Source organism: Pelecanus crispus, chromosome 1 (assembly GCF_030463565.1).
Source record: "Pelecanus crispus isolate bPelCri1 chromosome 1, bPelCri1.pri, whole genome shotgun sequence".
Lineage (NCBI taxonomy): Eukaryota > Metazoa > Chordata > Aves > Pelecaniformes > Pelecanidae > Pelecanus > Pelecanus crispus.
Genome location: NC_134643.1, coordinates 7,998,670 through 8,022,358, shown reverse-complemented (window position 1 = coordinate 8,022,358; position 23,689 = coordinate 7,998,670). Strand labels below are relative to the sequence as shown.

At 42.1% G+C, this 23,689-nt stretch overlaps 1 protein-coding gene across 2 annotated transcripts; it reads left to right on the top strand.

Annotated features, from left to right (window-relative positions):
* Positions 1–2,476: 2,476 nt before the first annotated feature.
* SEPHS1 (selenophosphate synthetase 1) lies at positions 2,477–23,523 on the top strand. Of its 2 annotated transcripts, XM_009490060.2 has the most exons (8): positions 2,477–2,669; positions 5,871–5,974; positions 10,737–10,844; positions 11,680–11,834; positions 12,655–12,745; positions 16,100–16,199; positions 17,782–17,994; positions 23,290–23,523. In XM_009490060.2, the coding sequence occupies exons 1-8, from the start codon at positions 2,477–2,479 to the stop codon at positions 23,502–23,504; spliced, it is 1,179 nt and encodes a 392-aa protein (XP_009488335.1). In that variant the 3' UTR covers positions 23,505–23,523. The 2 variants fall into 2 exon arrangements, with proteins under 2 accessions (XP_009488335.1, XP_009488337.1); XM_009490062.2 differs by lacking the exon at positions 17,782–17,994.
* Positions 23,524–23,689: the final 166 nt, after the last annotated feature.

The window sequence follows — 23,689 nt, the reverse complement described above, 5'->3', positions numbered from 1 at the left end:
TCCTCTGCCCCCCGCCGCCGCCGCGCCGGCTGCACAAAGAGCAACAGCGAAGGCCCTGGCTTGCCTTTAAAGGCAGCGGCTGGAAATTTAAGGTGTCCCAGAGCCATGTCTCGCCGCCGCGCTCCTCGCCGCGCTGCCCGGGTGGACGCTGGCCGCAGGTCCTCGCCTGGCGCCTCTCGGGCGGTTGCCTTGCCGTCAGTCGCTCTTGGGTTTGTTTTGGGTAGGTACCTGCCTCGGGCTCCTCCTCGCTCCCCCCTTCCGCTCCCGTGCTCTCCTCTCGCTGCTCTTTAGGGAGGCAAGGGTTAAACTTTAGTTTTTAATATTTATTACGCCGTTCTTTTAAAGTAAGAAACATCTGGGCTGCGGGGCGTTTTCTGCTGCTGGGGAGGGGCGCCGGGCGCCCGCAGGGGCTGCCAGCAGCCGCGAGAAACTTGGTCCTGCGAGGAAGGTGGCTCCCAGGGCAGCCTGGAAATGCACGGTTGCGTGGAGCTTTACTGAGAGCTTCCTTACGAAGTTATTGTGTTCTTGCACTGCGGATGTTTTCCATTAAATAAAATTGCCTTGTTTTGTTTCAGTATTTGTTTTCAAACCAGGGCACGTAATTTACTGTGTCTTAGAGTCCTCAAGACTGCAAAAAGTTCCTGGTAGGCTGTGGCCTCCGAATCCTTTCCTGTGTAAGTAGGTAGGGGGTGCTAAGCATATTGCGATCACTAGTTAGATGAAGGAAATTATTTCCCTTGTGGGGCAAGCTGTTTTTTATAAATTTCTGGAATTAATTAGAATGAAGTGTTAAAAAAGAATGAAGGGGGAAAAAAAAAAATCCCCCTCCTTGAAAAGCTTTTTGTCTCGCATTTCTGTTGACAGGTTGTTAGGTTGCTTTCCAGACACTTTTTTTTTTTTTTTTAATTGCAAGTGCTTAGTGTCTTGCATTGGAAGACAACAGCTACGGACTGAATTCATTGCTCATCCAAGACACGTTCTTGTAACTAGAGTTTGGATTACTGCCCGAGCCTGGGCTTTGGAAGATTGTTTTAAATAAGTGCCACGCCTCCTAGAGAAGGAGGGAAAGCACTGTAAAGGGGAGTTGGGCTCCACAGCAGAAGTTCTCAAGGAGCATAAAACTTGAGTTCCTACAAAGTATATTTGATAAATTAGTAGATTTAAAGGCTTATGGAACCAGACGTACTTGTTAATATGTGGTGTATAGGGGAAATCATTTGCACGGTCTGTAGATTCACATCTTTCTGACATTGAGTGCTGTCGAACTTAGCAAATACCAGTCACTTGCATTCATTTTTTTGCTTTTCGGCTTAACCTCATCACGGCGTGACCATCGGTATCGGATTTTGTCAGCGATGCTGAACTCGGTTCTTCTTGTTGTTAGGCAGGATCCTTGCTTTCTAAGAAACTACCGCAGACAGGTGGTTTTTAGTAATTCCTGAAAAATTCTCCTCTGAGAAAGATGAATTGCATTTTATCACAGCCGTTCCTATTTAGAAGTCAGTGTCTCGGTTAGGCCTCTTATTAGTTTTGGAGTGTGGTGTATGTGAGTCAGAGTGGAAAAACGTTCTAAAATTAGATGTGCATTGTTAAGAATTTTATTAAATGAGTTGCATCAGTGTCTTTTTACATTACCATTTTAATGGGCAATTCTCTGTATTCTCAGTATCGTTAGTTGACTAAAAAAGGGCTCAAGAGACAAGAAACTTTTCAACGTTTTTATGTCTGCGAACGTACTAAAAGGTAAACTGGCATGTTTGTAGGTAAACCAGTCTGCTTAAATACAGCCTCTTTGTTCTTCTGTTACCTGTACTAACAGAACACCGGGCTTGTGTTTTCCCCCAAGGAGAACAGGTGTATTATGGAGTTTCGGCTTCTTACATCAGAACTGAAGCGGAGCCATTATTTGAAAAGCATCTTATTTTTGAGATTAATATGTTAATGGCTAAAATTATGACCCTGCACTGAGCTGAGTACAAACAGATGTCTCTGCTGAGTGTGTTGCAGGATCAGGGCCCAGGTTGCCCTTTGGAAATCGGCCTCAGTGCTCTGGGAACTATTATTTCTTTCATTACCTCTGTGTTAAATGAGGTCGGTAAGCGTGTTAGATTCTTTTTTTAATGAAAACCTTATGCAGCATATCTGGAAAAGAAATTTCATTCTCTGATTCGCCTGGCATAGTTATAGTTTTAAATGTTGGAAGTTAGGAAGAGGAGTCATTCCTTTGTAGTCTTGGAGAAATAGGTCGTGTGAGATGTGCCCACCTGTCTTAACAAGTAAAGGATGATGCTGAGTGCTGCTTCTTTTTAACTTGCTCTATGTGGAAAACCTGTTGTGTTGCAGGTCCTAGGATTTTCTAATGTTCCCAAATTTTTTTTTTTTTTTTTTTTTTTTTTTTTTAAATTAGACTGATCAGCAGAGAAACTGATACCGTTGCTTGGGGGTGGGAAAGGCCAGCAGTCTGGGTGAGAGAACCATGTCTGTTCGGGAGTCGTTTAACCCAGAAAGTTACGAACTGGATGAGAGCTTCCGCCTGACCCAATTCACTGAACTGAAAGGCACAGGCTGCAAAGTGCCTCAGGATGTCTTACAGAAGCTGCTCGAATCTCTACAAGAAAACCATTTTCAGGAAGATGAACAGTTCCTGGGGGCAGTTATGCCCAGGTTGGGTAAGTAGTTGCTCCTCTAGACACATGTGATCCTTCCGTTTGGTCTGCTTAGTGACGCGAGCTCATTTGCGGTTTGTTTAATCAGTTTGAAAATTGTATGTTGTATAATGCATGCACAGCATCCAGAAATCTGAAGAATGAATTTCGTGTTGTCATTTGTTGGCATCTAGGATACAAGAATATTATTTTAATTATTTAACATCCTGCAGTGCGCTCAACTACAAAGGAAAAACGGTCAGGAATGTCTATCGTGATAGGCACGTGCCTAGGAGTTACTGTCCTCCTCCATTTCCCCAGTAGATGCTCTGCAAACTGACGTAGTATCAGTTAATTTCTGGACTTTTATCTTAATACATTGCCTTTGGAAATTTATGCAATGGATGCAATGAATTTTATGCAATTAGATGACTCACGGGTGAAGTTCCCCACTCCCTCCGCCCCCCTCTGTTCCTGGGTCAGAGAACGTGAGCAAGGGAAAACTTTCTCGCTTCAGCTGAGGCTGGGAGCAGATTGTTTCACAGTTGTCATTTTTCCTTTCAATCCTTTCATTGTTCCCCACTCTAACTTTTTTGCTCACCTGTAGAAGCTGCCTGGGAAAGGCTGTCTTTCCAAGACCTCTGTGTTCTTGCCAGCTTCACTTTCTCTTTGGTATTTGCACAATGATGCAAGCAATAAGGGAAAACAGCCTGCACAAGCCACCTACATGGGGAACAGGGCGAACGTAGGTATTTTGATACCAGCTACTCTACGTAATATTGATATAGATAAATGAATGTACATAATGTGTTTAATGACACTTCTAATTCTGTTTGTCTATTTACTCAGCCCTGCGTATTCAGTCTCTACTTTGCAGCACAGAATGATTTTTTTTTTTTCCTCAACTTAGGAATATCACTGTAGTATTTATTCTGAAGTTATTTAATTATCAATTTAGTGTCCAGTAACCTTATTTAAAATTACTTTAACATTGCTAATTGTCTATTAGCAGGCTAACAGGTTGCAACCCATTATTCTGGTAGGGATTGAATTCAGAGAGAGATTAGTAAAGAGCCCATGTTCTTGCTTAAACAATGGCGATCTTTGTATGAAGTATCTAAGCAGCAATTGTGTGTGGAGCTGGGGTGGCACTATAATTTAATATTCCCTAATGAAGGACCCTTCCAGCTTCTTTTATCCCCAAATTGCTATTTATATGTGTGTTTTTCTAAATTAAATAAGTTATTCACAACAGCATTTCAATTTGGCAAATTTCTAAAATTAGTAATGGCTTGTCTTAGATTTAATTATCTAGCTGTTGGGTTTTTCTTTTTCCTCTTATAAACTTACAGGCCCCAAACAGTGAGGGAACTGCTAATAGATTTTTCTTCTCCAGCTATATGAAAAGGTAAAAAAAAGTAAACTAGTGCCATCAATATGTAGGTGTGATATTATATAACAGGAAATCTGTTAGTAATGGAAGGTGGAGAGTTCAGGTCTTTTAAAAATAATGGTTTTGTGGCGAGTATCCCTTTAACAAATACGTCCTCAGATAAGTTTGCCGTTGTTTGCCTCTGATACCTTGTGCTTGAAAGAGATAGACAGGTAACTTTACAACCTGTGCGTATGCACCATGCTTTTGAGATGCAGTCGAGAGGGAAATTGCCAATAGCAGGCTCACCCTCACTCCTTTTTAGTTCTGCAAGTGGTGTTACCCAGAGCAATCTTAAATATGTGAGTAAGAAACTGCAAGTTTGATATTCATTCTCAGAGCTGTTATGGACATTGAAATCACTGTTTTCAGTCACCTCTCTAAACAGATTCGCTTACTTAGTCCTTTTTTGGTGAAACAGAAACATAGCCTCAGAAGGACTGTCACGGCTCCTTGGCTTGTCTGCCAAGCAGTACTTTCGATGAAGCTGTGGAAAACCACACAAGTGAAATCAGTCTTGTAGCATTATGGCATGAATAGGTGAACTGAGGGCAAAGCAGCTCCTATACATGAGCCACTTCTTTGTAACTGCTTATATGCACTTCCCTGGAGACACTGGATATCATGCATAGTAGCTTGGTAGCTCCTGTGGAGGATGAGCAACCCTAAATTACTGCTCATGAGCTTCTGTCAGTATCCCTTCTCTTCCGAGGCACAATCTGCCTCCGTAGGCAGGAGGGGCAAGATCCTTTCCACCGGTATACCTGCTGCCTGGCAGACCTTCTGCTCTCTGTCCTCAGTAGGACCTCAGATGACAGCAGCTTGCTCCATCCCTGTACAGACACTGCCAAATACTGGCTTGTAGCACTTGCTAGGTAGTGTGTTTTGTTAATACATGGGGAAAAGTTGCTGTGTGGCATCTGCTCCCTGAAAATGGGTTGTTTGAAGACTCTTGCCCTGTGGAGGTATGCAAAATAATTCTAGGCAGCTTGCTGCCAGCCCAGGAGGGAGCTAAGCTACGTGCCGTTGCCACAAGGCACGACGATATTGACAGGGAGCGTGGCTCAGCTAGTATGTTGTGATTTGTCACCTGCTGCTTCTGTGCAGGCTCTTGCATCGCAGCAAATGCCCGGAGGTTTGAATATCGCTTACTTTGAAATATTCACCGTCAGGGAAAAGGCTGCGCTTGGTGTTGTGGTTTTTCTCAAAGGAGTTTCCCTGTCTAGCAGATTGTCTTGCCACCTTTCAGCCTCACAGAAGTAAGGCAAGGTTAACACAGTTGCAGAAGCTCCAAGTGCTCATCTTTCACCAAGGGCCCAGGCGGTGACTTGGGCCATTCTTTGTGTTCCTCCTGAAGTGAGGAAATGCCCTTTATGAGAAGCTATGTCCTTTTAAAACTGTCACTATGTTTTTGTTAAGATTGGAGTGACAGGAAAACCTATTTGCTTTCAACAGTATCAATTTACGTAGTTCCTCTTAACTTTAAATGTACATACATACAAGCACAGATGTTCTTAATGCACTATTATGCTGAAAAAAAATGTAGAACATTGTAGTTTAGTTCTTACTTTCAGCCATTTACACTTCTGTTCTGTTCCAGTCAGGAGTTCTCATTCTTTGCTTGGTTTTCCTCTTATTTGTGCTATGTGCTTTCTCTAAGGAAGGAATTTGCCATGTCTGTTTAGGCAGTATTGCGAGTTGTGTTTCACAGACGTGTTTTATAAGTTCTCTTGTTAAAAGCAACAGATAATTGAAGGCAAAGTTACTTCACTGATGGATTTTGGTCTTTGCAGGAATTGGGATGGACACTTGCGTTATTCCATTAAGACACGGAGGTTTGTCGTTGGTCCAGACGACAGATTATATTTATCCTATTGTGGATGATCCTTATATGATGGTAAGTTGGCTCAATTTAATTGTTAGCTATATTGCTGATTTGATTTGTACTTCTCACTTACCAGTCTGATGGCAATTTTGACCGTTTCTTCTAGATGTGCAGTGCTAATAGTTTGATTAACTGCATTCAGCATCTTTCCTAAATACATGCAAAGATGGAAAGGCATAGTTTCATCCTGTAATCTTTTCCATGTCAGCGAGGAATGCTGCAGTGCTGCTTTCTGTAGGTGAAAGTTGGGAGAACTGCCACCTTTAATTCAAATTTCCCTCCATCTGTTGTTCTGTGGGATTTGGCTTGAAAAGCCTAAAAGGGGGGAAGAGTAGCTGTTGTGAAGTAGCAGACAGTAAACTCCACTTAACGAGCAGAACCACATTGTAATTGGCCTTTTTTGAGGTTCTGAAATAACCAGGTAACATGTTAGAACTGGAAATGCCTAAATGACAGTAGTTGGCAATAGCACCTGGCAACTTCAGAGTGCTTTGTCAACACCAGTTTTCCTGTTGTACTACCTTTGCTTGCAGATGGGTAAGTTGAAATGACTTGTTGGAAGTTGCGTGCGCTTTGACTTCAGTTCCTTCTTGTGTCTGTATTTCATTTAGTCCATCTCAGATTCCTTTGTGATGTTATGTGTGGTGGTGATCAGTGTTGACTTGAACAGAAGGTCACAGGGAAAAAAAATGAACTTTAAAAAAGGACTTAGTAAAGCTGTAAGGAATTCTACAGGAGGTGTTCATTAAATGAATATTAAAAAATGCTAGAATTCATGTTTCCTGTGATTTAAATGTGACTCCTTTTGCTTTAAGGCATGCTTTTACTGCTGTTTGTATGATTGCATGCTTTATTAGCTGGTTTTGGTTCATTGTTAGTTCTGTGAGACCTGTCAGGTAGGTTTTGGACATGCAGTTTGAGATTGGGACCGACTCATTCTTTCTTAGCATGCTTGACCAGGTGGTGTGCACATATGCAAGCCTGGCTTCTTTGATTTCTGTTCCAGAAGAGCTCTCTTTCTGCAAACTGAGCAGCCAAGATCTCAGGCTGGCCTCTGATTCAAGTTTGATTTCAGTTTGATTCAAGTGGCCTGCTTTAACATCATGTGGGAACTTGTCAGGGACCGGGATTGAAAAAAAAAAAAAAAAACCCAACAAAAAACCCCCTATGTTGTTGGATGGCTGTGTTCAACTTCGTCAGCTGAGGAACTCTCTTTTCTCACCTTGTAACAAAAACTTGTGAGGGACAGTGTGAGAAGCCTGTGGTGAAGGAGGAGATACAAAGGGTTTGAGATGCTGCAGGAGTGGATAGATGAGCCTGTGCCCAGATGAGGTTTAGGCCAGTGTGGTAGCAGTGGAATGTAAATTTGGCCATAGTCCAGCTCTAGTGGTTGCATCATAGTTACAGTCTATACTGTGATCCACATGCACCAGCAGCTGTAACTTTGGTGTTCTCTAACTCCCAAGTCCTTCACTTTCCATTCTTGTCAACATTCATTTTAATGTGGTGGCTTGCCACCTCCTAATTTGTTTACAGATGTATATTTTATATTAAAAGCTAACTGAGAATAGGGACTCTGTCACAAGCCTTCTTGACGATACCTGCAGTGAAGATCCAGCAGGGTTGGAGCTGCTGGATCCTCTATTCGCATCTCTCTCTGGGACTGGAGTACCTGGGGGCAGTATAGATTGCCATTTTCCTGTGTGGACCAACATCAGTTGGAGGACAGTCAAATGCAATTTGCCACAGGGTTTATGGACAGTCGTTAAGAGCAGAGGAATGGTGAGTCTTAGGAATTTTGTGTCCAGGCTGTATAAAGGAGTGTGCTCTTGACTCCTCTGTTCAAGACAGACTGCTGCTGCCCTGTTTCTCCGGCTGTTTTTTCCCTGTTTTTAGTCTAGACTCCCCCTGACCCATGCCTGTTACTAGTCTCTGTTCTCGTTATCACTTACACGCAGTACACGCTTTGCTTCTTGCTCTTTTGCTTTATCTCCTTACCTAGTCAATTCTAGCCTGTTGTTGGCTGGATGTTCCCCGATTTAGAGTCTCTTTGTTTCTCTGTGCACAGTGTCTACCTGCAGCTCCTTATCTGATGTCTCTTCCTAGTTGGGGCGAGAGGAAGCAAGGAGGGAAAGCCAAAAGTGCAAATGGACTCCAAGCTGATGCTGTCACAGAAGGGATTAGAAAACAGCTGAGGAAGGCAAAACTGCATGTGGACTCAGCTGAACTGATCTTTGCTTCAGAAAACAGCTTTCTCTCACTCTTTCACTGCCTATTTTAAAACAAAGTTCTGCAGTTATATGCAAAAACCCTCTTCCTTCTTTTCCCTCCTCTTTGGCTTTGTTCTTGAAAACACTCAATCCGTGTTGTCTGAAGTATCCCTAGGATGTAAAATCTGTATCCAGCATAGGGCTTTTCAACTTAAATGGTTTGATATTGGAGAAGTTACAAGCTATTGAAGATAGGTTTCACATTGTAGGTACCTATCGTAGGTACCAAGCTACCGGTGATAGGACTGGTACTGGTCTCTGTTGTGGTGCTGCGGAGACACCTTTTTGAATATAGGAGCTGGAAACTGGCTTGAGAGTGGACTTCCTTCCCCCTCCCTTCCAGGGACCTTTTTTGTGCCCTTTTAAGAAGAACCTTCACTCAGTACTGGGGATGGGGGTCTGATACTCCATTCTTGCCCTTATAAATAGTTTTTAGTATTGCATGTGGATTGCGTTTCAGGGAGACTAAGAAAGTTGGGTAGCATGTGGGACCCAGCTAGGTAGACCCCTGTTTGTGAATCCTGTCGTGTTTATCTCTGTTGACGAGCCATGTATCATTCCCTTTGCTGCTTCAGACTTGAGACTTGCACTCCATGAATTTGTTTCCGTAGTGGTTTTGCCAGTTGGCAAAAGCGGTGTTAGACTGACCTCTAGACTACTAGAATAGAGAGCTGTTGTCAGTGTGGTTTTAAAAACTTATCTGTCATTCCTAAGAGGGCATAAACCAACAGTTTGCTTGGTAAATACTGAAGATAGTGGAGAATGGTTTGATAGTCCCCTTCCAGAAAAGGAAAATGGCAGGCTTTAGTGTTCCTAAACATCTAGAAATTTAACAGCCAGTATCCATCAAACCATGCCATACACAGCTCACTCGTCTCTTAATAGTTTAACATCTAAATGATTAAAACATATTCCAGTTCTAAATATAAGGGATTCCCCTGATGCCACTGGAAGCTCTTGAATTTATGAAAAACTGGATTATATTTAATTGTGATTTGGAGGTGTTATATCATCAGCAAGTAAGGTAACTGCCTGAAAATACTAATTTTTGCAAAGATCCTGGATGTGTGATTAGACGGTAAGGTTTTAGAGATGGGGAAATGTGTTTAGATTCCTTCTGTCTTCGCCCCCCCCATTTGTCTTCCAGCTAAAGCGTCTTCCTGTAGTCCAAATTGTGTCAAATAAGCATATTGTTGTTTTTGTCATGGTGGTGTTGCCTCTGAACTTTATGAAAAGCACAGATTTACAATCATAAAAACAGATGTTGGTTACAGTTGTGCAGCTGTAAACCTAAACCAAATTTAATAAAATGCATGGAGTATTCCAGAGTAACACAACAGAACTTGTCCTGTATTTTAAAATTATTTTGCCATCCCTTAGGGCACATCCTATATCAAAGTTCTGCATCTTCATCGGGAAACTCAATGTCTCATCTGTGCTGGCTCCACATCCCAACAAACCCTCACTCAGATCCATTGATCTAGCGAAACTAGAGTAGCTAAGCTCATGTGACCCAAGTGATCCCTTCTCAGTCCTGTCAGCTTCAAGACTTGTTAGAGGAATCTTCAACAGAAGACTGGGTCTCTTGGAAAAATTTTTGTTAGTGGAGATGTTCACATGCACAAAAGTCAATTAAAGTGCATGCGCTGTAGCAAAACTCAGCCTTATCTTGTCATTTGAACAAGTGATAGAGTAGGCACGTCTCCCTCACCCTACAAGTGGTGGGGGACAGACATCTCTCGGTAGCTGTGTGTGCTCCTAAGCAGTGACAGGGCCAGCTTCTGGGAGCCCTGAGCTCCTTAATCCCTGGCACGTGCTGTCTTCTGCAGACAGCTTCTTACTGATTTCCTGACAGAAGAAGCACCCCAGCATGGCTGTGTCCTGGCAGCACAACTGTATCCTCCGGGAAGAAGAGTACTCTCCTGAAAACTTAGGAGTGTAGACATGGCCTCCAGGGTAGTGCAGAGGAACAAACAGCTTTCTCATCAAGGTCCCTGTCTCCTACATATTCTGATGCAGAAGAGGTACGGCAATATATGCTTTTGGAATTAGCTTCCTAGCAATTGTGAATTACATACAATGGTCATCTTCATCAGTGTGTACAGTTTTGTGCTGGAATAAAGTAATTAGGAACATATCAGATTAAGTAAACTGAACTTGTTATCAGAGCTAGACTTTGTTGAGTTTAACTTCAGCCTCTAAAATTAGGCATCCAGTCTAAACTCGGTGTGTGATTTCTATGTAGTCAGTGAGAGAGCATGTTGACCAAGACAGCTGGGATGAATTCTCTCCTTACTATAAAGGGAATGGATATCTGCACTTCTAGATGGACACATTGCATGAAATGGATCATACCACATCTTTGGCTGGGTTTCTTAATGCAGGAGCCGTAGAAGGAGCATCTGTCTCAGAGTGCGAACTCATGCTGGAAGTTTTGCTCACGGCAGGTGTTTGTCTGAACATTCACAAACAGTCCTGCAGATTTTTTTGTCTGTCTTTTTCAGGGACGGATAGCGTGTGCCAATGTCCTAAGTGACCTTTATGCCATGGGGGTCACAGAATGCGACAACATGTTGATGCTCCTTGGAATCAGCAATAAAATGACAGATAGGGTAAGATTTTGGTATTTGCTTTTGAAGGAAGACCTAAACAGCTAAGCATGCTTAGAATGTATTTACCTTTAGTGTATTTTCTCCCCAAAGTCTGAACCCTTTTAGAGAAGAGATGGTTTTATTGAATGTCTCAGTTCATAGTATGGGTCTTGCCTCAGACATTCTGAGGTCACTTGCTAAAAGTTCAGTTTTCTGTGGCATTGTAATCTTCTGTTGCTAATACCTTCATCCCCACCATAATGGGGTCCCTGCTTCTGTCAGTTCAGGACGATGTTGCTCCAAGGCAGCATTTGGTTACCAATTCATGTATCAATCTGGATAGGTACTTCTGGTTTGCTTATTGCCAGCTTTGTAACATCTCTCAGAAGCACTTCCCCTGTGGAAGTGACCAGCATGTATATTTGGTTTTGCTCTAGCAAAAAAGGGATATTAATTCTCGGAAGTAAGTTGAAACTTTGCAGGTTAGTGGAGGCCAAATGCAGCTTGATTTAACTTTGCCTTATTGCACTGCACTGCTGTGGCTGTACCCGATTACAACAGCAGGATAGTTGTTCTGTTTCCAGAACTCTGATTTCTTTACTTTTATATGACCTTTTGAAGAGTGTTTCTTCGGCGTAAGAATGTCTCTTCACCTCTTTTACAAAGAGTTGTAAAACCATAGCTCTATGGGATAACATGCAATTTTCAGGAGGCTAACTTCTTCCTAAGGCTGGCTTTTCTGTCGCGAACTATTTGCCATGAGGGCATTTGGCTTCAGTGATTAAAAGCCCTGGACCAGTCTTGAAATGACTAGCACTGCTGTGTATGGAACTCTGACTTCTGTTTTGATCTCTAGGAAAGAGACAAAGTGATGCCTCTAATTATCCAGGGTTTCAAAGATGCAGCAGAAGAGGCAGGAACATCTGTTACTGGTGGCCAAACAGTGTTAAATCCCTGGATTGTTTTAGGAGGAGTGGCCACGACAGTCTGTCAGCCTAATGAATTTATAATGTAAGTTAAATCGCTAAACAATCAAAGGCACTGGTCTGAAGGGATACAGTAAAAAATCCTTTAAATACCGTGTTGTGATCTTGTAATCTGTCTCCTGATGAATAAAGCAATAACCTTCTCCTGCTTGCATTTGTCCTTAGCGCTCAACAGATGCCACATCTCTTTTGTACATACTTGCTTTTTTAAACAGGATGTCCTTTTACTTCTCCCCACCCCCCAGTATCTTTTAATCCTATTCTCCTTTTGACAGGAGAGTTATGCTTCTAACCTTTAAAGGTATTGAAGACTGTTTTGGGACATAAATTTCTGTCATATTTATACATACATTTTAAACCATCTCCCAATTATCCTATTAATGGCTGTAGAGAACTACAGGATTGCTATGTTTACCGCATTCTGTCCATTTAATGGTGGCTGATTTTGAGTGTCCCGCTGTGGCATGTTACACTATACAAATTAATTTGTTTGTGATCCTAGTGATGGTTGTCTTATGCCCTGAAGTAACAAAAGGTCAATTTTTTTTCCCTATCCTATCTTACGTGTCTGGTAAATTGAAAGAAAAGATGTAATTTTGTGTGTGTCTGACTGCAAGCGTTGTTATATTCCAAGAAAGAAGGATTAACACTTTTAAACAAGTTTGCAGCTTTTTGCTCAATAATATCCCATGGCAATGAATCCCAAAGGGCAATTCTGCAATTAGTCCGTTTTTTAACTGTGTGACAAGAAACATGGGTCTGTGAAACTGTAATTATCAGCACTTATTCCTAATAACATGTGTGAATCTCACTATGTAATTAATATGTGAATTCTTTGTTTTCAGGCCAGACAATGCAGTGCCAGGAGACGTGCTTGTATTAACTAAACCCTTGGGAACACAAGTGGCTGTAGCTGTCCACCAGTGGCTGGATATTGTGAGTATGCTGCAAAAAAAGAAATAGGGAAGAGGGGGGTGAGTTAAAGGTGACCTTCCTCATTCCCTCAAAACCTCCAAATGACACAGTTCAGCAGTGTAATAAGTACACTGAGGGCTCAGTTGGGAATGATCTACCACCTCTCTCTCCTCCTTCCTCCTTGGTGTGTCAGCCTTACCTGCTTACGTGTAAAACTCTTTCAGAATTGAATCTGTTTACTGTTTAGTGCGTAGTGAGCCCATCTTAATTGCCTCTAATTCTTAGTTCTCAGGCATTGCTGTAATAAACAGAATTGTTAGCTAACAGAACAACAGACTAGCACCCTGGGTAAAATTATGCCCTACTCCACCTGCCAAAGTAATTGGCAAAAGCCAGTGATGGCAATTAGGCCAAGATTGCTGTCTGTGTTCATGGGCTTTCTGCTTGTGTACATGGAAATATATCTACGTTTCACATGTATTACCCTGTGCATTCAATAAGAATATTTCTAGCAGCATTATGTATGTAGACGTGCTTCCATCTGCTACTTCAGGCAAAAATGTAACTACTGAACTGAAAAGTGACTGCAAAATTGGCATCTGTTTATGTTGTCTGGCTCCCAGTACGTGTCTTCAGAATTATAACTGCTCAGTTTACACTTTAAAAAGATGCATCTTTTCTACTTTTGGGACTACTGAGCCAATAGACTGGCAGAGGAGTGAGCTGGAATCTACTTTGTCTTGGCTGTTGGCCACTACATTGTCAGATGAAGTCTAATTACAAAGCCTGTGTTAGCAAAAGTGGGAGAGCGCCAGCTTAAACCTTCATTGGAGTCTGAAGCGTGAGCAACAAGAAAAAAATATTTTTCTCCTTCTTCATAGGGCCTGGCCTAGCAATTCTGACCTGCAGAATCCTGCGTTTTCCAGTCAGATATAAGGATCAGGGCCTCAGATAATCTTGATATGAAAATGAAGTGAAACAGCAAGACACCAATTTTATAGTATGTTTTCTGGCCATAATCTTACTTCTTAACTATCTATTATTGTACTGACAAACAGACTTGCAAATTAAGGATATTCTGAATTTCCACATATTTCAAGTACTTCTAATTTCCTCGACTGTCAACCAGAAACACTTTCTGGTCTGAAAAATGAGGACAGCAAGGAAACCAATCCTCTTATTACGTGTAAACAGCATATATCTTTGATTGTGGTACAAAAATTTCTGAGTAGCTGTGCTGCCTTTTCTTCAGCTTTGTTTTGTGAAAGAGTAGAGAAAGTGAAACTAGAATTACCTATCACAAATCCACCCGTAAATCAAATTTCGGTAGGGAATTTGTCTTTGTATTGAAAAGTATGTGGGAGAAAGTACATAGGTACAGCAAGTTTATGCATAGGCAAGGAAGGAAAGTTGGACTGTAGAAATACATGGCTGCAAAACAAATTGGGGGGGGGCACACACCATAAACAACAAAAAAACCCCAGACCACCAACCTAAAAGCTGAGGTATTTAAACAGAGCAGTAGTGAATGAGTTCCTGGTGACAACTGAAAGGAAGATCCAAATGGAGGCAAAATTTGTCCTCCTTGCCTGGTTGCTGCCAGCATTGTTGCAGCCAAGCCCCAGCTGTGTTGCTGGCAGCAGCTGCCGTAGGGTGCAGAGGACGAGTCTGCAGGGAGCTGGGCCCCGAGATCAGGTCAGGGATGCGCTGGGGGCGATGAAGCTGTTTGCTGTGGCTTTGGCTGCCAGGCTGGTGATGCGGACTGATTAGGCTGGCCCACAGCTGGGAACTGGCATCCCTTTGCCTTTTCCTCTTTCAGCTGAAAAGCATGAAATGGGTTGCTGTGATGTGCCTCTTCAGAAAGGGTTTTCTAGCCCTTGTTGTCTACAGACCCTTCCCATTTGGAAATCTAAGCTTGCTTTTAAAAGTTGTTTGGGGATTTTTTTGAAGTTTTCTGCCTTTGTTTCCTCCCTACTAAGCTCAGTGTCTGCTATAGTGGAGAGGAATTTGCATCTATTTTGTATCCTAGTGTCTCTTCTAGCCTCAGCCTTGAGTTCTGCTTCCACCTCATTTGTTACTTCCATTCCCATCATCTGACTGATTTCCATCCCATGATCGGCTCGGAACCATGTTTTTGAAAACTAAGGCAGAATGACTGCTCAGGTTTTTCAGTCATACCCGCCGTAAGAGTAATCACTGTTCTGTCCCCGCTCTAATAGCCTCATTTATGTTTTTTTACTTGCTCTTTCTCTAACTTACTTGGTCAGACCCAGTTCAACCTAATTTTAGAAGCTCTGATCTTACTACTATACTTCCTTGCTCTTCAACAAATAATTTGTTTTGGCTGACCAGTCTCTTTTCCCCTCTTGCCACTTCTGGATTCTCTCTTGCACCCCTCGAAGTCAGCGCTCATTTGTTAAGGATAAGAGCCTCTTTGACAAGATCCTTCCCCAGTGCAGCATCATATACCAATTCTTAGTAGTTTTTGCATCTTTGGTTTAGTAAGATGTTTGTTCTATGCATTTATTCTGAGGAATGGCAGTGTAGACATTGTGGCGTCAAAAATCCTATCTTTATTTACTTTCAGTTCTCTGTAATTTTATTTCCATTGCAAAAAATGAAGAAAATTAAACCAGTTTGTAGTGTTGCTCTTCACAGCTAAGTGGTTGCTTTGTTTCATTCTGGATCTGGAATAACTTCAGCTTTGAATGAAACAATTGCCCTCTATAAAGGTACCATTTCCTAAATTGTGCTGAGAGCCTTCTGGGATGAAAAGCATTGCTTAGTGTGTGGTGGAGGCGTGAGTCCATACAAGACACTGGAGAATGGGTGGAGGGAGATGCTGGTATTAAACTGTAAAGGAAGCTTATGAAAATTCCTTCATCCTAACTCACTAGAGTGATTACATCCTGCCATAGCATACATTCCTCAGACCTGGACTTGTGGGTATCAGTGGCCCCTCTTGATGAAAGTGTCCAGATGTGAAATCAAGAGCTTTCTCTTAAAAACCCAAGAAGCCAGAGATTACAAATCTCAACATCCAGCAATAAAGTTCAGTTCATTTGGCTGTGGAGTTCAAGCCAGAGAATTGCCTTGAAGGAGTTCTTTGCCCTAGGGTAGGTTGTTCCATTCCATTCTGCTGCTGAAAGCAAGACTTGAGGTGCTTAGTGCCTAATAGATCTTTTAAATGAACTTCACTTAGGTACAGCCGAGTAGGGCATACACCTCTGACTGTTGAACCTTTTGCCCCTCTTTAACTGAGTTTAAAAAAAAAAAAAAGTAGTACATTTCAGAGGAAGGACTTTTTTTAGTAAGGGTGTGCTTTAAAATACACAGTTGAAAATCTAAAAGAATCATCTTTATTTCATCCATTAGCCAGAAAAGTGGAATAAAATCAAACTAGTGGTAACGCAAGAAGATGTAGAACTAGCATACCAGGAAGCAATGATGAATATGGCACGACTGAACAGAACAGGTAAGAAGTGATGCATGTGTTGGGGGGGCAGAGGGGAGGTTGTGGGTTTTTCCAGTTCCATACTTAATTTCATTTCACTGCCATGGGGAAATGTGACACAGCTGCTTTATCCCTTCCTTCTGCCCCATCTTTGTGCTGCTCAGTGTTTGTGAAGCAAGCAAATTGGAAGCAAGCAAATTGAAATCAAACACCCCCTTTTAATTATACAGGAAAAACACAAATGCTGCTGGAGATGATTATGACTCATGTGAGTGCTGCGAGTAACATCCCAGTGAGTTAGAGGATGTTTTAAAGGGAAATATATTGGATTTGTTCCTTATCTTCTGTGCCTAGAGAACTTGTGAGGGCCTGACTGTAATAAGGTTAAAAAACTTAGAAATAGAATTAAAAATGAAAACTTGTTTATTTTTGTACGCTTCAATTTAAATTTTTATTTTTTAATTTTGTCATGTTATGTGCTTCCCAAAGTGTGGAATATGTAACACGTTTTCTGTTCGGTTTTAGGTTTTTTCCCTGTTTTTGCGGTGGGGTTTTTTGGGTTTGTTTGGGGTTTTTTTAATTTTAACTTTGGTAGGGGGAAGGTTCTGTTTTTACCCTAGAAATTTTAATCCAGAATTTCCCTTCTTCATTCAAAGTATCTCTGGAGGAGCAGAGAATTGAATGAAGTGTTTCCTTACTTCTCAGTTGAAGGAACGGGGATAGTTAAATATCTCTTCTCCCATTTATTCAGTTTTCATTTGGTATTTGTTATGTCATCCCGCTGGTTTTTCATTCCTTCACAAAGTCTTCCAGGAAAAATAAATGACCAGGATTGTCTTATGGAAAAGAACTCGGGTCCTGCTCATGTATTGGGAAGCACCAAAGAAGGGCAAAGCATTCTTGGTTTTGTTTTTCTCCACTCGCTCTTGTCAGGCACCTTTAACAACACTTAAATATTCTTAACTGGAGCTATTGTCCTGCATGCAGGGGTGCCCTTCTCCCACCCAGGGCTCTGGTAGTTGCAAATGCCCAAGAATTTCATGAATGCCTAGGTGGGGAGGCTGGTGCCCTTCCCCCACAACCTGCAGGCTTTGTTCTTAAGCTCTTAAAGTTAAAAAGTTTAAAAGTGTCCAGGACTGAAGTTCTGATGTGATAGTTTTACGGAGTGGCAGGGAAGGAGATGTGAGAAAACTGACCCAGTAGAGTCTGGTCCTTGCCCTTAATGAGGCAGAGCTGAGCTCAGAACCTTTCTGGCCCTCAATTTTGGGAAGTTTGAGTCTGATGCAAACCCCTGTTTCTTAGATTGCTAATATAAATTAGTAGCACATGTCTAATAGAGCGTGCTGATAAATATAACTTCAGTGCTGGATTTTCAGCATGATTTAATACCTTAAATACAAGTTGAATTTTTTAAGTGTTACATGCAGTATTGGTGAATTCCAGTTCCTTCAAGCATTTTTTTTAATTAAACATTAACCCAACCTGATTCAAATTAAAGGTATGCAGTTGCATTCAAACTCTGCACAGTGTTGTTGAAGCATTGCTTTTCCTGATAATTTTTTTCTGATTTGTGTGTTTTGTTTCCCCCCTGCCTCTCTTGCAGCTGCTGGACTCATGCACACTTTCAATGCACATGCAGCTACAGACATCACAGGATTTGGAATCCTGGGGCATGCACAAAACCTTGCCAAGCAGCAGCGAAATGAGGTGTCCTTTGTTATTCATAACCTTCCTGTTCTTGCTAAGATGGCTGCTGTCAGTAAGGCTTGTGGCAATATGTTTGGCCTCATGCACGGGACTTGTCCAGAGACTTCAGGTAGGTGACAGTTGTGCCACCCTCTTCCTTCCCTACACCTCCATGTTAGAATTCAATAACATTTCAAATGTACAAATCATGTGCTTTGCATTCAAAATCACAGTTGGTTTGGTGTGTAGCCAAGTTAATGAGCATTAGCAACACAACTGTTAATTTTAACTTCTTCAGCCTAACTTCCAAATGACCATCCTGTTCTGAATGCCTTCTGCTTCCATATGAAACACTACTATAAAAGCCCTTGCTGTATCTAGAACATCTTGCAGTTAGAAGTTAGTGATGATTCTGAATTCTTTTAAAACCTATTTTTCTCTTAGCTGTTAACTCCAGTGAATACCTGAAAATCCCATCACAGCTGACACAGGTTTCTCAAAAGGTAAAGCCACCTGCAGTAGGTTTGCCAGTCAAATGAGTGGTGTTTTGTTTCTCATTGTGAGTATGTGTGAAAGTTGGCATTGAATGGGCGAGCCTCAACGAGTGAGGCCTTCTCTGTCCACAGCGTACAGAATACAAGAATATAGATTTTCTCCCTTAGGTATATGAAATCTGACTTTAAGAGACTGTGACTAGCAGCAAAAAAAAAAAAAAAAAAAAGTTTGGTCTGTGACCCATTCATTACTTGAGTTCTCTATTTAATAAAGCTGCCACTTGCAGTGACAGTGACTACAACAGACAAGTACTGAGGATCAGGCTATGGACACCAAGTTCGTATCAGATAAGTATTTAAACAGTCAACAGGTGATAAGAACTTCTGATGTTTGAAAGTTGCCTTATTATTAAGTGTAGGCCACTTTGCTGACTAGCATGATCCCTGTCTTCTGCTGGAAGTCTCTATACTTTATTTTCCCCTTGAGTCTTCCATCCTGTTCCATCTTGTTTTTCTTCTCTAATCTGACTTTTCTTTCTCTTTGGGAAATGGAGAAGATGTAGCAACAAATCTGTCTTTTCTCTTATCTCATTTCTCCACCCTCTTCCTGCTCTCCAAAAGTATTATCCAAGTTCTCTGCAGTTCACAACAGAGGGGGCCCCTTGAAGCAAAACAGTCTGAAGATCTGGAAAGAAGCATCACAGTGAGAGCCATAAACTTTTCCCCGAGTGAATACACAACTTAACCATGATCTGCTGAATTGTTCCTTAGCCATCTGTGTTTAAACAGACACTCTGTCCTACAGAGACTGTATGGCTCAGATGATGTGTAATAGGATATGGGACGTGAACCCTTTCAGGAGTTCAAATCCAGCGTCAGTCAGCAGAGACCAGAAATATCTGGTGGCAGTTTGGCAAGCTGTGTCAATAAGGTTGGTACCAGACAGATTCTTACTACCCAGGAGTCCGCATAAGCAGAGTGCTAGTAGCATCTGGTATCAGTTGCAAAGAGGCCAAAAAATAGCGTGGACACGGAGCTGGAACTGCAGGCTGCTCTTTCAAGGTGAGTGGCTGTGGCAGAGGTTTGTATAGCAGTTGGCGTGGGAATGGTTTAGCTGCAAACTGAGTGCTTGAGTCTTCAGAGCTGCCCGTCCTGCACCCTGGGGATATCCAGTTCTGTTTTCTCACTGAAGGAATGTAAAACGGTGCTGATGTACGCACTGCTGTGAGAGTACTTGGAAGCAGAAAACAGTCAACTTCAGAATCTCTTTTGGGACTGAGAGCAAGAAGTGTCTTTTGAAACGCTGAGCAGCTTATGTTTCAACGTACATGATGATGGAAAAACCAGCAAGACATATCTGGTTATTTGTGAACTTTGGGTGCCTCAAAACATGTATATTTGATTTCATCACAGTGCTGCATTTCTCGCATTAGAAGTGGCTATAGGGATTTGTTGCAGGACAGTGTCTGCCAAATATTAGAGATCCGTAGCCACGTGGACACAATATGGTCTGAAAGCTATATAACTGCAGTCCCACAGGCTTTAGGCTTGCACTAGATAGCCTGACACGTTGCAGCAGCGTGTATTAGCTTGGGCATGGTGTGCTGGGATGGCTTGTTAGCATTCAGACCCATGGTGTTTGCGTACTTCCTGTCCCGGGGTTGATGTATATGAAGGCAAGCATGTGGCTTGCTGCGCCTCTATATCCGCTTGTGAGGATGCCTTTTGGGGGGCTGCTCAGGGCTGTTCACGCTGTAATATAGATACGTTCTTTCTCTGTTCTCTTAAACTTCCAGAAATGCTCTGTGGCTTCTTCATTTGTGAACAGATGTTTTTCAGCAGAGTGAGCAGGCAATGAGAGATTTACTGGAAAACTATTCGAATAGGGTTTAAGACTGTTGGGTTTTTTCCAGTGCGCATTTGCTGGGCACCTGTTGACAAAAGTCAGCATTGGAAAGATCTGTTATTTCATCTGTTCCATCTTCCAGGCACTCTTGCTTATGGTGTATTTTCTTAAAATTGTACTTTTACATGATTTTGTGCTCTCTTTTAGGTAACTCTCTGGTAACGGTTAAAGTTGCAGTCAGGCAGTTAGTTTCAAAAACCTTAGTTCTGTTTGCAGAAATAAGTTACACAGTTACTCTGTGCGGGATATTCACGCATGTGTGTATTTTTGCCAGTCCTCTTCTAATAACTTTTGAAAGTTGACTGGTGTCAGCCAGTTTTATTTAGTGTAGTAGTTAGCTCAACATGGTGTTTCTGCAAATTTTGTGGAAATAGGCAGATGGGTAGAAAAGAAGGGCTGTGTTAGTACCTGACAAGAAGCATCTCATCCATTTGTTAGTCATTGTGGAAGAAAGCCATTAGCAGGAGCAAGGACACTTGTTTTCGATTCATGAACTGTTTGTATCTGCTCTTCATTGCAAGGCTTTTGCTTCTGAAGTTTTCTGTGTCCGCTTCCCTGCTTGCAGTACAATTGTTAAAACTAGCAATGTTCAAAACCTCTTACCAAAAAAAACCCTTACATTTTTAAAAAGGTAAGCCAGGACAGACACCAAGTATCTACATCCTTTCAAACCCCGAAAGAAGCGTGCAGCGAGCTCTCAAACCGCCACAGCCATTTCTTCATTCAGTCTGCAGTTCGTTTGCTTTGTCTTCAGTGGTGGCTGACGCAGACCTCAGAAACTTGGTACCCCATGACATGCTGCTTGCTTCGGTGCAGAGTGGCACTGCTGCTTCATTTGCCACAGGCACATCGCAGCAACTGAAACTCTTGGTGGCTGTGACCTTGTACAGGTGAAGACTTCTTGTAGTTGTCCATGGGTCAAAAACCAGAGCAGCTGGGAATGCCAGTAACATAGACTAGGCTAGAATACACGGTGGAAAACCTTAAGGACTTACCCAAAGAGATTGGTCAGTCTACCAGAGAAATTATTATAATCCCTGCAGACAGGAATCCTACTACTGATCAATAGTAGCCTGTAGCCTCTGTTAAAGGTTATTGATCAAACTGTGGGATGCCGCTAGCAGGTGGGAAGTGATTTTTATTGGAAACCGGGGTTTTGTACATTTTTCTGATCTTGCTGAAGAATGTTAACAGGGTACGTGTACAAGCGATACAAAATTGCAGAAAGAGAGTGTGTGGAGGAAAGATAATTGAGTGAAGACTATTTGTGTGCTGTTTCTTCCTTCCTTTTTTCACCGTGCTTCTACTCCCCTCTGGCTAGTTAGCACGCTCTCTGCGCTACCACTTGCAAACCTCTTCCCTGACTCGCTTGCACCATGACATAAGTTTCTCTTCAGGTTGATTTAGAGCCTGCCATGGGAATGGCACATAATTCCTTTGCAGTTGATTTGTCTGTTACATCTGGAGTAGCTTAAACACTGTCTTTCAAGTTTCTGGGGTTTGTTGTTGTTGTTTTTGATGGAAGTACCTTGATGTTATGTTCTGAAACGTCTGAGAGAGGTAGGTGTTTTTCTGGATGGCACACTCATTTGCTTCATCTAGAACCTAAAAAATAACTTTCACACTTCCATGTATCCTTGTAAATAATTCCTCTTGTTCAGTAGCTGCTTCTTCCTCACAGCCTTTAAATGAAAAGTGGTTTTAGTCACTGCCGAGAGGACTGTTTGCTTGGAAAAAGCAAACATAAAGGTGCCCCAGGTGCTAAGAAGCTGTCCAAGGGCTGCGGAGGAGGAGGTGGCACCGAGCCCAGGGTGGTGGGCTCAGCAGGTGGCCCTTCGCCCCCAGGCTTGACTTGTGCTGCTGGCTGATGCCCTTTGCCCGGATGAGAAGACCTCGGGTCAAATAACTCTTAAAGAGTAAGCAAGCCTCAGCACGTGTCCAAGTTCCTATTTGTGTGAATATACTCTCTTGCCTGTGTTCTCCAAACATTTTCCAATGGGAGATGATATTTTAACATCCCTTACAAGAGGCTGCTGTGTGTCAGGGTACAGCACAGTGCAGAGACATGAGCTGCACAAACAGCATGCAGCACAGTGAGGTTTAATTACCCATCTGCAGATGAGTTTGCTGCTCTGTGTTGCAGTGCTTCACACCTTTGCAATGTAGCATAAATGTAAACCAGGTAAGGGATATAGAAAAGCTGAATACTCCAGTAATAAAGGGTAGCACCAAAACATTTAATGGCTTGGTCAGAGCCCCCTGGAAATTTGTGCCAGAGCTGACAATGAAACTCTTTCTAGTAATTCTCTTGCCAAGCCACCTTTTTCAGTGCTTTGGGATTCTTATAATGGGAGTGTTCTTAGGTTTAATAACTGAATGACAAACTTGCTAACTAGTTACTGTGCTGCTTCTGAAAAGCATTAATTAGTAAATAAAGTATTTTTCAGTTGTCTCTGAGGAAAATAATCTTATGGGAAAGGCCAAAAAAGGTTAGAAAATTCCCTATCAAAGGGGTCAAAAGGACTGTCACAGGGAGCACTGAATCAAGCCTATGTTTACTTTTCTGCCTCTTGCATTCTCTGGTAACAGTCCCTGCTTTGATGAATTATTTCATTTCAGGCAATGGGATTACTTGCAGAATCAGCTGCTACCAATATGTGGTTATAGGTATCTTAATATGACCTTTATCCAAAATGCTGCTGTGTTAGAGGCACTTTGCAGTCCTCTGTTGGAAGTTTACAGTGCTGGTTTTGTCTCAGTATGTCATTTGTTGGCATCCGTATGACGTCCTTTTGCCAACGTCTTTTGTCTGTATTTGGCTTCATTTACATACCCACTAAACACTGAATTCGGGCACAAACTTCTTGCTGTAAAACAAGAGCTCAGACTTCCACCATGTCTTCTCTTGGAGTTCAACAGAATCCACTGAAGTCACCAAGTGCTTGTCTAAATAGGGATTTGGCAGATCAAGGCTGAAATGCTTTGCAATCAGATGTTTTAATGCTTTGCTTTTTTTTCTTTGCAGGAGGCCTCCTCATCTGTTTACCAAGAGAACAGGCAGCACGTTTCTGTGCCGAGATCAAGTCTCCAAAATACGGCGAAGGTCACCAAGCATGGATTATCGGCATTGTAGAGAAGGGCAACCGCACGGCCAGAATTATAGACAAACCACGAATCATTGAAGTCGCACCACAGGTGGCCACTCAGAATGTGAACCCGACGCCCGGTGCCACCTCTTAATATAGATGAAATAGCTGTTTGTTTTTAAATAGATCTATTCCTTTATCATCCTACAATTTAAAGAACTGTAAAAAGAAAAGAAAACTTGTTGTGTCTGCACATCTGGTGGCCTTAGGTCAGTTTGAGTGGATACAATTAATAAAATAAAATCCATTGCCTTTTTTTCCTGTTACATTAACTGAAGA